The sequence below is a fragment of the Acanthisitta chloris genome, unplaced genomic scaffold (assembly GCF_000695815.1).
Source record: "Acanthisitta chloris isolate BGI_N310 unplaced genomic scaffold, ASM69581v1 scaffold10653, whole genome shotgun sequence".
Lineage (NCBI taxonomy): Eukaryota > Metazoa > Chordata > Aves > Passeriformes > Acanthisittidae > Acanthisitta > Acanthisitta chloris.
This window is the reverse complement of record NW_008665421.1, coordinates 12,466-26,088: the sequence shown is the minus strand read 5'-3', so window position 1 is coordinate 26,088 and position 13,623 is coordinate 12,466. Positions and strand designations below refer to the sequence as shown.

Genomic DNA, 13,623 nt, shown 5'->3' with positions numbered 1-13,623 from the left:
TTAGAGAAGGGGGGGGGAGGATAAAGAAAGAAAGAAAATAAACTGAAGAGATTCATCCTGACCAAGACTAGTATTAAATTTCACTGCTTGCTTCAGGGGAAGGGAGAGAAAGTCCCAGAAGTGATGTTGTTCTCACGCTGGTGAAAATTCCCCAAATGAATCTAGACATACTGCCTCAAAAAGTCCCCAATCTTGCTGGAAATGCTCTGTTAAGTAACAGGCATGTTGGCAGGTAGTGGAAAGGGAGCTGAAGAGCTGCAGGCACTGCTTTACTGAGGCACCAGAGCTCGCGACGCGCGGCCGGAGCAGGGAAGCAATAATGCACTTCCTGTGATGGGCAATAAGGCAGCGATGCTGTATTGATAAATATCAATACAATTTGAGGCAGCGCCAGCAGAAATGGCTCTTGGAGACAAAACAGAGCACTAACAATCCCCGAGGGCTTCAGTGATGACGCACTGGAATCAGACAAGAGGGAAGAGCTGATAAACACAGCCATGAAGCCACAGGGATGGGCGCTGCAGGAAGAACCTCTGATTAAGCACACACCCCACACCATGCAAGCAGTGGCATCTCCAGGTACCCAAGTACCAGCTCCCACACGCTGCCCCATCCATGCCCATCACCTTGAAATTAGACTCGCCATCGAGACTTGCTGTAGTGACATAACAGGTCCCATCAATGCTGCTGGAGGCCAAAAATATCAAGTCACAGGGGAAGGTCTCATCTGCTTTCACCTCTACTATGTCTCCGACCTAAAAGAAAGGAAATGTTTACAGGAAAAGTCCTCGCAGTTATTATTAGGTAGTTATGATTGAGATCACCTTGAAACCTAGAAGAAATCACTTTGGCTAAAAGGTAAACTGGGGCTCAAGAGGTGCATGGGACCCCAAGCATCACTCTACAGCCTGAGGGGGTGATCCAGCCCAGCACTGACTCAAGAGTGCCCACGTGGCATGGTTAGTATTTATTTCTCTGCTAAATCTTGATGGAGCAAGAGACTGTACTTGTCTGAAGTGCGACGTGACAAATTAACGTCAAAGCTAAGAGTACTTTCCTGGTGTCCTTGGGAGAGTTGGAAATAGAAGAGGACTGCCTGTCCTGGAGAACTGCAAAACGCTGACAGATCTGTCACTTGTCAGCCCCGGTACAGCTTTTGTGAGACAGCTTTTCAAAAGCAATCAAAGGCAGCTTCACTCCTTAACGGGGAACGGCTCTCGGAGCATCTCATCTGAAAGTGAGCAGGCTGGGGCAGCTCTAACCCAGCACACTCCTCCTCCTCTGCCCTTGTCTCCTCACCACACACCCTCATGTTCCCATCAGCTTCAGCAATAACCACATATGAGTTCTCTGTCAACGGGTACCTTGATTTTTTCGCTTTCTTTCCGCACTTGCTTTGCATTTTCAACAATGAAGACATTGCTTTTGTTCACTTCGTTGTCAGCTCTGTGCCTCAGCCAGTCCTCGTACCCCTAGGCACACAAACACAGGCAAACTCATAACGAGGCAAGTAAACTAAGGAAAGAGGATGAGTGAGGATGGAGAGGGACAGATTAAAACGGTGAATAAATTCAGCAGTCCTCAGACCTCCCTCATGCTTGACAAAACATCAACCAGAGTAGCTCAGACAGAATCAATTCATTTTAAAAACTCATGTGCATACTTGACAGATTCGGAACAGATTAAAATAACACACAAAAATAATCTATATGCAGGGCATGCAACGAGAAGCTAAACTACTGCAACACGTTTCCATTATTCTCAGTGTTGGCAAGAGCAGGCTGATAATATGAATAATACACTCAGCAGACTGCAACTCTTTCCTATGGTAACGCAGGATGAGGCTCTTCCTCTTCAGTCTTTACTGGAAGAATAAAACATTGAGATTTGAAGCAGATAGATTTTATTCCAGCTCTCCCTTTCCGGCTCCTATGGAAGAAACTTCTTTTATTATTCAATCAGGAAAATTTAAATGGCACATGTGCGTACGATGGGAGAAAAAAAAGGGCTTTTAACACTGCAAGAAGATGAGGACTATGTGTTTTCAGGACTAGCTGAGTGGTTGAACAGAACCTGTCCTTTCCATCTACCAACACAGGAGCAGAGCGTGGGCTATATTTGGAGCACATCTCTGCAAAGACTCAGAGAGCATTTCTAAAAAGAGAAAAAACCTTCAAGTAACACCAGAACTACAGCAATAAGCTTTACTGACCCTCATGACCTGCTTACAGCAGCACATACAGAGATGCTTTATGCTGCCAAAACAAGAGGCAGCAACAACTACATTCAAAATGCAGCTTCTCTTGAAAAGCACCAGTATATACCTCACCATCCAAGAAGGGTTCACCAAAACTACCAACCTATTTTAGTGACTTCTGAGTCTATTCAAATGTATGCTCATCATTTTGTCTACCACATGCCCCAAAGAGCACCATCTTCTCCACACATTGACCGCTGTACCTGTTTGAAAGCTGTGACAGTGATGACAAAGAAGAGTGGGAGGCCACTGGTCACTGGGCTGGTCGGGGTGTCCACTATCACCTGCAGAGAAAAACAAATGTACTGCTGATAACTGGTTTGCAGGCAGCAAAATAAACCAAACCTCTGGTAATGGGGGAAAGAGGGTGCTCATCGCACTGGGGGCAAGTCAGAGTCCAGCAGAGGAAGAAGGGAAGGAAAGGTCCCAACCCTGGAAGTGTTCAAGGCCAGGCTGGATGGAGCCCTGAGAAGCCTGATCTACTAGAAGACATCCCTGCCTATTGTGGGGGGGGGTGGGGGTGGGTGGAACTAGATCTTTCAGGTCCCTTTCAACCCTAATCATTCTGTGATTCATTCTATGACTCTAAGGGGCACAGGAGAAGGACAAGCACAAGTATCCCCAGAACTGCTTCCTCCGCTGCAAGGAGACTACAATACCTCCTCCTGAAGATCATGGGATGCCCTCAGGTGGAAAAAAACCAAACCTGTCAGAAGTAGCTTAAAGCCTAAATTTGACCTTGCTCTAGTGAGAAACAAAAGCCTGAGTGAATGCACTGCTGGGGACTGGCTACATAAATACAACTACACAAAGTGCAGGTGCAAACAAAACCACTTCCACCATAGGGTGCGCTGGAGAGGACCAAGGCAGAAGAGGAGAAATGGGGCAGAGGCAGCAGCAATCCATGAAATGAAAACCACCCTCATTCCTGAGTCACAGGAGGGTCCTTTCTGCACTTTGGCAGTGAAGCCATGGCACATCTGAGCCCTAAAACACATCTGATTATGAGAGTGAGGACAGTTCCAGTCATCTTGAACCACTGACACTTGGAGGTTAAAAATAACACCCATCAGCCCAAATTACCCATGAAATATAGTGCAGAATAGAACATGAATATTTAAGTAGAACAGAAATACATGTTTTAAGCGCTCATACTTGGAGTTCAGAGCATGATTTAAGCACAAGAACTGCTTAAGGGCCTCAGGGTAGATCGCTGGGTCCTTCCTGAGCCTGAGGTGGTGCTCAAGCCCCTTCATCATTAATTAAACCTTTGAGCTTTGGGAAACCACTACTTCTTCTGACTGTATCAAGACTTGAGCCAAAGGGCAAGAACACTGGAACAGGTCTAAAAGTGGAAGGGAACACGCTAAAAAGAGGACAAGCAGTGCCCTTGCCCCACCTTCCAAACCAGGGCACAATAAATTGTCTGTTTTTTCTGCTGTCCCCAGAGAGAACGGGAGCACGAGAGGCAGATGATGATGAGGTCTGTGACGAAAAGGATGGGGAAGCTCAGCAGAAACGCTTTGTATCCCCACAATGGGACTTTGTCCCTTGTTTGTGCTTCCCTGGCACACTCACAAACAGCAGCATCTGTATATTTATTGTTTCAGGCTGCCTGTGAAAAGCTGTGTTAAGGACAGGACTGCTCTTATCAGCTGTGTGGGTATTTTTTTACTATGAAATGCTGTGCACTGCAACATTACCCTGCACTACTGAACCCAAAGAGAAGGGTCAAAAGATACTGAAGTGGAAGAGACTCCACAAAAATAAGAGAGGTAAGCAGTGTATGAATGAAGCAAGAGTCTGGTAGAAGTGGAAACCAGACTTCAGAGGAACAACCTTGAATGAGGATAGTGTCAAGTGTCACACAGACACATTGCATGTAGCACTATGATGGGCACTCACTGGGGTGGCATCAATGACATTTAGGCCAGTCAGCCAAAAGTTATCCTGCAAAAATTGGACAGGTCTTGGGAATCCAAGAGGAACTTTGTTTTTTAGCTGAGAAGGACAAAGTGGGCGACCTCCTGCTGCTCAGGAAAGTGTTCTCCACTGAGCAAGATACAGATGTATGTGTTTGTGTAAAAGACCAATACAATTTCTGTCCACACAAATGCTGTGTCAGATGTAGGAACACAAATACCAGATGCAGTCTCTGGAATAACTCACTTATGTATTTGGAGTTTGCACTGCCTGCACAACCTGTGGCTGGATACTGGTCTTCCCCTGGTGGCTGGTGGAAAGTTGAGGGTTGCATGAGCAATGAGCCAGAACATCAAAGGCAGACTCCTCTGAAGCTATTTTTGAACTGGTCTGGAACTTCAACAGATTAATTTGGATCCACTTAAAAGTGACAAAATCCTCCTGTTACCTAATAGCTTTTACCTAGGTGATTCCTTAAGACATTGAGGACCACACTCCAGAAGTCATCTCCATCAATTAAAAGGGACATTTTTCATTCCTGATACCTCCTAAACTAATTTACTGCCATCAGCTCAGTCTGCCTACAAACACACTTGGACTACGCTCACTCCAGGCCAACCATTTCCTTGCAGATTTCCGTGAGTATTGCAATATATGAACCAAAGAAAGAGCTATTTGTACTTCTGTTTGTCTGTAATAGGCGTTTTATGTTTAATGCACATGTTTTGTCTTACAAAGACAGAGAGCTGAATCTGGAGTCACAGAGCATGTTTTGATAAAGGGTTTCACAACAGATAGAGCAGATGCACCAGGCAATTCCCCAAGCCCTGTGTCACTTCACTCCTCACGCAGCAATCATGTAGGACAATTCCATTACTTTGAAGAAATTTAAAGATAAGCACAAACATTTAAGCTATTTTTCAAGGTACAACCCTTGATATTTTAAATGAACGGAGTGGCCCTGAGTGTTTTCTTTTTAAGGCAAGTGACATCTCCAGAACGACAAGTGCCCAGGGGCAGGTGGTTACCCTACACAGCAGACAGTGGATCAGTGCTGTCACTTTGGGTTTGGCTTGGTTGGGTTTTTCTCTAATAGACCGTAAGGGTTGCTTCCTTATTTTAGATGTGCTCACAGAATAAAAACAAGGAGGAAGGGCCAGGCTCTCCTCTCACCTGCTTACACCTGTGCCTAAAATGGGTAAGCAGCTAGACTGCAGGCTGCTTTGTGAGCTTAATCAGGAATATTCCGTGTTCTTCATGGCCACAGGGTCAACAGATAAAATGTAATAGCACATCACTAAGTGGCCAGCTACACAAAAAGGACATCCAGACTCCAGGGCATCGCTTCAGTTCAAGGCAAATTACAAATTGGGTCTGACAAAATGGAGCAACGCCAGCAAAATGAAGAGATGGAGGCAAGCCAGCTGATGCTGGAGTAAATTGGCCTTTCATGTCACACTGCCAGGAGGAGCCACACACAGCCATTATCTCGGGATCCCTCGTTTCTGCAGCAACCACTGAAATTACTATAAATCATAACTTTTTATTGTGAGGATAAAACATTTTAGAGACTAGTCTTTGACAAGCAACCCAGGAGAGTGATACCCCAGTCCCGAACCACCCAAACCCTGGAGAAGCCACCTAACAGCAGGCTCTCTGCAGTGGCCACATGATGTCATTTCATCTGCTGGGGTAGAGCTCTGATGCCTATTTTCAGCCCTAGAGCTGGTTGTCTGCTGAGCCCCAGGCCTCAAGATTTAAAAGGCGAATGCACTTTAGTGATTCTCCCAAACTCCCTTTGCCCCAATGCATTTTGACAGCTTTTCTTGGATGACAGAATGGAAAAATGAGTATTCAGGCTTTCCTCAGGATTGGCCCCTAAACTCAAGCCACACAGCAGAGCACACAAAATTCATCCATGTAAAAAAAGGTTGCTGTTTTGTTCATGCACAGCAGGTTCCTGAAGCTTTAAGTTTCTGAAGCTCATCCTATCCATTTTCTAAATTCTGCTAAGTACAGCTTCTCTCCTGCTTGGATATCTCATGGTAACTGAGACATACAAATATCATGTAACTTCAGAAAAACCAGTTATGCAACAGAAGTAATAACTGTGACAAAAAATAGGTATTAATTCTGTAGCATCAAGTGTATTTTCACTGGCTGACTGATCTTAATAGAGTTAAGATGGTTTTTCAATGTTGCACCAGTCATTCAAACCTCATCTCAGACAGGTCCAGGAACTTTAATTATTATAATGCCTTGGATAGTGTGGCAGAATTATAACACAGCTACCAACAAAAAACCAAAATAATTCCAAAACACTCATCAGCACCAACAGAGCTCTTGTCCAAGCTGTGCTTACAACAGTACCTAAATAAAACTCACCCTTAGCACCAAAGCTCTTACCTGCACAAGGAAGATGATGAGGAAGTAGAAGTTGGCAATTCTTCTAAACTGCTCAAAAAGGTTCTTTGGGAGGAAGTTCCAGAGGGTGTACTGTGGGGACAGAGAGGGGGAGCTCAGACCAAGGCACAGGGCTGGCAGGGACTACAGCTACAAAATGGGAAGCATTTGCACGAAAGATGAAAGGAGTTCTCCCTTTGACGTGCAAGGAAAACTACAGCAAGGCAGCTGAGCAGCCCTGGCAAGTTCCAGGCAGGGATCCAGGTCCCAGATATAAAATCAGGAGCACGATGCAGCTGGATGCTGAGATTCCACCAAGTTCCTGTTTCAGCTTCCAGCTCCAGTTCTCTCCACTGGAGCACTGAACAGTTGGAACTGCCTCACAGTTATGTGGGGGTTTGTGTTTCTTTGCTTTAAAGTAGGCAACTACCTGCCTTTGTCAGAATAACCCAAACCACACGGTTGGAGAACAGTGATGGTAAAGATAAAAACCAGGATCTGTTTCAGCAGACACCTTTTAGAGAGGCATTTGTAGACACATTGTTAATACATAATGCACAGTGGAGACTTTTTTTTTTCAAATTCCAAAAACCATCTCAGAGCTGCTTTATTTGGTTAAAAAAAAACAAAAAATCAAAACCAAAAACCCAAAAGCCAAACTGCCCATACAGATTTGTTATTAGGTTGTGCTTCATTATAGTTTTAAAGCAGCTACTGAAATATTTACATTGGAAAACATGTGGAATTTAAGAACAACATGAAAAAAATGGGTCTAACATCTATCTTTCAGTCTGCCTAGAATAAACAAACAAGCAGCCAAGTCTCAAGACCAATATCCATTTAATTTCAAAAAGAGACAGGTCAGGTAAGAAGACCCATGCCTAGCAAATATAAACAGAAGAGCAAGGATACAACATTCGAAAATAAATCAAGGAGGAACTAAAATTAGTGCTAAAACAAACCATTTGTCAGAGAGGGAACTGAAACGGGGGAAGGTGTCATCTCTGAAGGACCCTCTTGTGTGCCAGGGAAACATCAGTGGGAATGGCACACAAATTAAACATGGTTAGACTAAAAACTTTCCCCCAAAATATACTCAGACAGTGCAGACATATAAAAAAAGATAAGATCCAAGACGTATAAAAAAAGAAAGGAGAGAGGAAAACCCCCTTACAGCTCAAGTACAGCAAAACCAAAGCCTAAGTGAATGCTGAGCATCATGAATCCTAAGCAACGTGCTATGTATCCAGCTGTGTTGACAATATGGAATGCCACTTGTTTGGTATTTCACTCGAATTGGCTTCAAATCTTTTGAAATAGATTCATGAATGTCATGGGGGGAAAAAAAGCTCAGCAGAAGGCAGATGGGTGTCATCACAGTTTTCCACCATAAACAAAAGCTGCATTAATACCATATGAATGTTTCCCCCCTTCCATCCAAAGGGATAAACAGAGCATGGTTATTTCTGTCCTATCTCAAGAACAGAAAAATCACACGGAACAATAAAACAGGAATTGCATTTTTCTGTCCATTTATAAAATAATCCCCACTCCCTTCTGCAAATTCATTTGCTGTTATCTCATGCTGGATTACACCTAACCTGTCCTTTCTTCCAGGAAACTTCTAAAAGAAAGAAAACACCCCAAATCCAATACATCCATGTGCTTTGCTCTCAACCAACTTAGAAAAAAGGAATTTTTACACACCTCCCACTGTGATGGATAGGAGGAAATAAAGACTGAGACTAGAGCTGTAAGGTCTGTAACAGGCTGCTCTCCTTGCAAAAGGACCTTGACATTCATCCTTCAGGAATTCAGCATTTGTCAGTTTCAAAAACCACCACCAACACATGAGCAGGGAATACATGTGCACATGGACAAGCAGAGTGAGCTCACCTTGGAGGAGACAATCCTGTTGTCGCAGAACTTCTGTGCCACATATGCCTCTGTTTCCGGAACAGGACGGTGCCCGACCACCACGGTGCGCGTCCCGACCCGCTTCTCTTCCCCAGCACACTAAGGGCAACCAGCACAGGGAAGAGTTAGCTTTTCTCAAAATAAAATGAATGATCTGGATTAATAGCTTCCAGCTTCTCGACACACTGTGTGATTCAGTGGAAATAAGGCAGGTGGAACCTCAAAACTTCACTTCTCCACCCCAGACAAAAGGAAGGGAGAATTAAGAGGCACACACAAGGTCATTTCGCAAAAACAAGGCTGTGCTGAGCCTGCAACCTACCTCTGCTCAGCCATCAGCCCCCCAGGGTCACAGCACATCCTACACCTCACCAGGACAGGTCATAACACTCCTGCCCTGTGCAGGACAGCTGCTGCCTGTCCTTGCAGCCTGTGCCAGGCAATTTTTACTTCTTGAAGGAGAAAATCTCTTTATCAAGCACTGGAAGTCATCAGAACTATAATTTATCATTTACACATCTTTTCCCAGTCCTGACCTGGAAAAGTCCTTCAGTTTTGGGCTTATTCACCACACACAGGATGATAGAAACTACACCCTTCCTTTCCACTCGCTTTCCTGTCCAACTCTCAAGTCCACACAAAATGTCTCACCATCACATTGCTACACACAGACTTCAGATTTAGCTTTAAAAAAAAAAAAGTCTACTTCTGCTATTTTAAAATCTCAGCTAAAACCAGGGATTTTGAAGCAGACAGTTTCACACCACGAATTCCTCCAGAAGACACACAGGGTGCTGGGAGAGCCAGCAGACCTTGCTGGGGGTTTACTTTCAGGGAGAATGATAACCTGGTGTCATGGGGGCTCGATGACAGTCCCTCTGCTCCACAGTAGCCAGGGGAAGGGTGAGGGGAATTGCAGCAGAATAACCTCAGCAGGGAAGCAGAGCAGCTCTGCAGGAGGAGAGCATCCCTTGATGAAGCCACAAGACACTTGTGAATGGCAACACAGTGAGTGGTCTTCAGACAGGCTACAGTTTTCTTAAGAGTTAAGGTTTGGGATTTTAAAACACGAGAAAGGAAGACATTTGTCACAGTTTATGGTTCGAGGGCATTAGCAGGCAGCAGGACTGCTAAAACACCAGTGGATACTGTTCATACTCTGCTTAGTCGTACTAATCCTCAACCCTACAGCTTGCATGCTTTGACACCCCACCAGGGAATGTGCCAAAAATGCCAAATCCCTGTTCCATGTCAGCTGCCCAGAACAGGCTCAGCCTGCAGCAGGCGGATGCTCCTGGAGTGCCCTGGATCTGGCTCAGCACTCTGGTTGTGTGAAGGGCAGCTTGTCAAGCTGCAGGCAAAACCCAGCTAGATAAAAGGTGCTCTGAAAACACACTACAACAGCAAGGCCTGGGATTAACTACTGCTTGGGGCAAGCGTAAACACCAAAAATTTAAACAACTAAAACAAGTGTACATGGAGCAGCAACAACTGAATAGATCTGTGGCACCAGGAGCAGGATCTGCCCTAAGGAACTCACAGCTCTTCCTTTCCCCTGCTCCCCACCCATGTCTGCAGCATCATTAATTTATAAAGTGTTTTGACACCATGCCTAAACTTGAGTTGGTGTACTGACCACTCTCACATCCCCAAACTTCCAGGAGGTGACGCTTAGAGTAGAAGGAAAGTTCTCACATCCCAGCACCATGTCCCTGCACCTCCCAACACAAAGCCGACAGCAGTGACCACCACCACCTGCTCCCAAACCTGGACAGGGCAGCAACACACTCCCAGCTAGGGAATGCCACTACCCTCCCAGTCTCATTGCCACCACCTGCAAACAGCACATCTTCCAAACAAGAAACCAGACCCCCAAAAGGTTCCCTAACGTATCTGCTGCATTATGAAGTTGGCAGTCACAGGTCTCACCAACCTGTGCCCCAGGAGCAAGAGGCAGAGACATTCATCCACGCCACGGCAGCACCAGGGAGCTAAGACAGACTGTCCACAAGACTGAAGTCCCTGTGGCATCCTCAGGCAGGGGGTAGAGCCAGGAGTGCCTGGTGAGCATTCTTACACGACCGGGGAGGAAGCGACAGCTTCCCCTGCCTGCACCACTGGCAGGGAGGTGGGAAGGAGCAGGGGTGAGGACTTGCCAAACACATGTATAGGCACAGAAACCACAAAAGCTCTGGTTAAAGCATTCCTGGAAAAGCATACACGAGTATTTACTGGCTACCTGCACTTAGGCATAGAAAGTATGGAGTATGTGATGCCCCAGAGCAGTGGAGAACCCAAATCCCAGGTGTGGTGTGTTGACTGTCCAAACCCCAACAAGTTATCACCACTAAGTCCTAGGTAGGCTTTCACCCTCAACTCCCTTAAGCTATTTATTCAAAGCATCTCCTACAAAGACGGCTGTAACCCCACAGTAACAGGAAGACTAACTCCACAGTGCATCAGAGCCTCCTGTGGCGACAGCAGAGGGAGAAGTCCTCACTCCGTGGTCTAACCAGGCTCTCATCACTCATGGTGTTTCGCTTTGGATTCAACCACCCCACGGTGTCACACCATCCCACAGCCGTGTGAGAAGCTGGAAGGCTTCACACCACATCTCTCTCTTTTTCACCTCCCAGAAGTTGAGTGCACACCAGATGCCCACAGCAAGAAGCCTTGGCTCAGCTTGGCAATTAAAAGGTCTCGTTCTGACGAGCACACCTCGGACCACTCGCCAGGTCGCTAATAGATTGCTACATTCTTAATAATGGATCTCAATAGAGACTTAAAAGGAGATTTAGGGAATAACTGCCAGGCTTTTGGGAAAATTATAAAATATGCAGATTAGCAGGGAAAGGATTTAGATTACTTTCTGACTGCCTTTCATCAAAATTTTTAATTCTGATGGCCAAAAAAAAAGATGAAAATATTACTTGGCTACAATTCAAACAGCTGCCTGGTGGGGTTCTATAAAGCCCACAGTCCACAGCACTGGAGTGAGCTGGTGAAGGCAAAAGCTGGAGTTTCTCCTGCTGTTTACAGCCAAGCCTGCCAAAAGGATTATTCAAGAAAATAAACAATCGCATTCCCCCCATATGCACTTTATCACCTCCCTCTGCCCGAGGCATGGCATCTGCAGGAGCTCTGGGAGAACCAGAGCTATCTGCAGGGATTAGTGGTGTCAGACTATCCACAGCCTCAGGACAGCGCCAAGAGAAGTCACACTGATCCTCCCATCAAGCCTTGAGGATCTGGGAATACTGGTAGGTGATCCCAGACCCATTTGCTGCACTGTGCCCCTGCAACCCAGAAGAGCTCTCAGCAGTTGGCAGACACACAATAGCACCCCAGGGGACACTGCACACACCAAGAATTGAGAGAAAGGAGGGAAGGAGGTATTTTTGAGCAGAGCCACTACTCTGTCTGCATCACTTGAGGACCAGCCCCAAAGATGAGAGTCTCTCCTGCAATGATTCAAGCCACTGTTCAGGGCTTCTGCTCTTACTCCCCCAGTGACTAACCAAGCCCATCAGTGAGTCAATCTTTCAGCAGGCCATCCAAACCAGATTTCTCCTGAAGGAGCTCAGCTGGAAGACAACAGCCAGAGAGTCAAACACAAATCACAGAAGATAAAGACGAGGCCGGTGAGGCTGTTCTGCCAGGGACATCCTTCACATTGGCAGCTCACTATCCATCTTCACTTCCAGCCTCGAGCAGGACCAGGTGTCCAGCTGCAGTAATAAATAACCTCCTGGTCACCACCGATGCAGCACACACACTGCTGCAAGCACAGCAGGGCAAAGGGTGCTGCAGCACAGCCCTCCTCATGCCATGGGGAAATCCAGATACATAACATATTTCTGTTAAACACTTGGATGTTCCCCAACCTTTCCCACTCATTTCTAGAAGCAGTAGTTCTGAAAAGAAGGCACTAGGGAAAATGGCTATTTTCTCATGTTGTCCAAATTTAAAAAGCCCATCTACATGTACCAATACACCCATGGAAGGTCAGCTGAGGCTTGGCATTTCACTATAAACTTTTCTTTGAGGAGTTAGGAACACGTACAATTTGAAGGCATCAGACCAGGGCTAAAAATGCCCATGGATGCAACTAATGGCCCAACATCATTTATGACTTGAAGATATTGGAGCATTACACAGAAATGGTGGAATTGCATTTGCAGCCCATAACACTTCCCAAATTCTGAGTTTGGGCAACCCTTACTTCGTGCTTCTTTCCCCTCTCCATCTGTGCCCTTCTCCCACTGAAATGTCCTGCCCCAGCACAACAGCTCCTGCCTGCCTCTAGGAAAAGGCTCCTCTTCACCCCCACACTCCCAAATTTCTGGGAATCCATCCCAGCACCATGTACAGGACCTGGATGGCATTTGACAAAGCTGCAAACCTGGGTAAAAAATTAGCGAGCCTGGGTAAAAATTAATGGAGTTAGGCTGAGTTCAACAGGAGAGGTGAACCTGTGCTCTGCAGCCACCACTGACAAGGAGCCACTCTAAGTGGACTATTTCTAGGGCAGCTGCAAAACACAGCGTTTAATTATAACCCCCATATGGAAAGCAAGCGTCTGTGCTACCTGCTGGCCCCGTTTCCAGATAAAAAACAGTGACAGAATTAAAACACTCACCACCATTTGATTTACTACAGTTTCAGAAAGCACCTAAACCAGAACTAACTAATAAAAAAAACCCCTCCTTTCATATTTGCTGAAGATATCTTCAAGCCACAGAGTAAACACAAATAACTCATAGAAAACACATCTAATAAAAACCACAGGCATTAAAAAAAAAAGTCTTCTGCTAAAACCAGAGATAATTATATGGTATGAGTACAAAGCTCAAACATTTGAATGAAATCACAGCTTATATTAAAGATATGCAAAAGAAAGATTAAATCACATTACTTGGCTTCAATCTCATGAATAGTTTAAAGCCCAATCACTCCTGTATTGTTCCATTTATCATAAAAGTAGTAGAGAAGACGACCTGATTTACAAAAAAAGCCTACAAAAATAACACCACCTCCCAAAACAGCCTGTTCTAGCTCCTATTTCATTTAGCCCCAGAAGAACAAAGAAAAACAAATCCACAATTCAGAAAAGCCTGATAAAT

The 13,623-nt window shown here is 45.4% G+C and overlaps 1 protein-coding gene across 1 annotated transcript in view; it reads right to left on the bottom strand.

Annotated features, from left to right (window-relative positions):
* ATP11C (ATPase, class VI, type 11C) overlaps positions 1-8,599 on the bottom strand; it is a gene marked incomplete at its 5' end in the record, with an annotated part of 35,595 nt that extends 26,996 nt beyond the window's left edge. Inside the window, 5 exons of the mRNA XM_009071748.1 lie at positions 627-755; positions 1,365-1,472; positions 2,461-2,541; positions 6,587-6,676; positions 8,480-8,599. Coding sequence (XP_009069996.1) covers positions 627-755; positions 1,365-1,472; positions 2,461-2,541; positions 6,587-6,676; positions 8,480-8,599 — 528 coding nt within the window. The remainder of the gene's footprint in view (positions 1-626; positions 756-1,364; positions 1,473-2,460; positions 2,542-6,586; positions 6,677-8,479) is intronic.
* Positions 8,600-13,623: the final 5,024 nt, after the last annotated feature.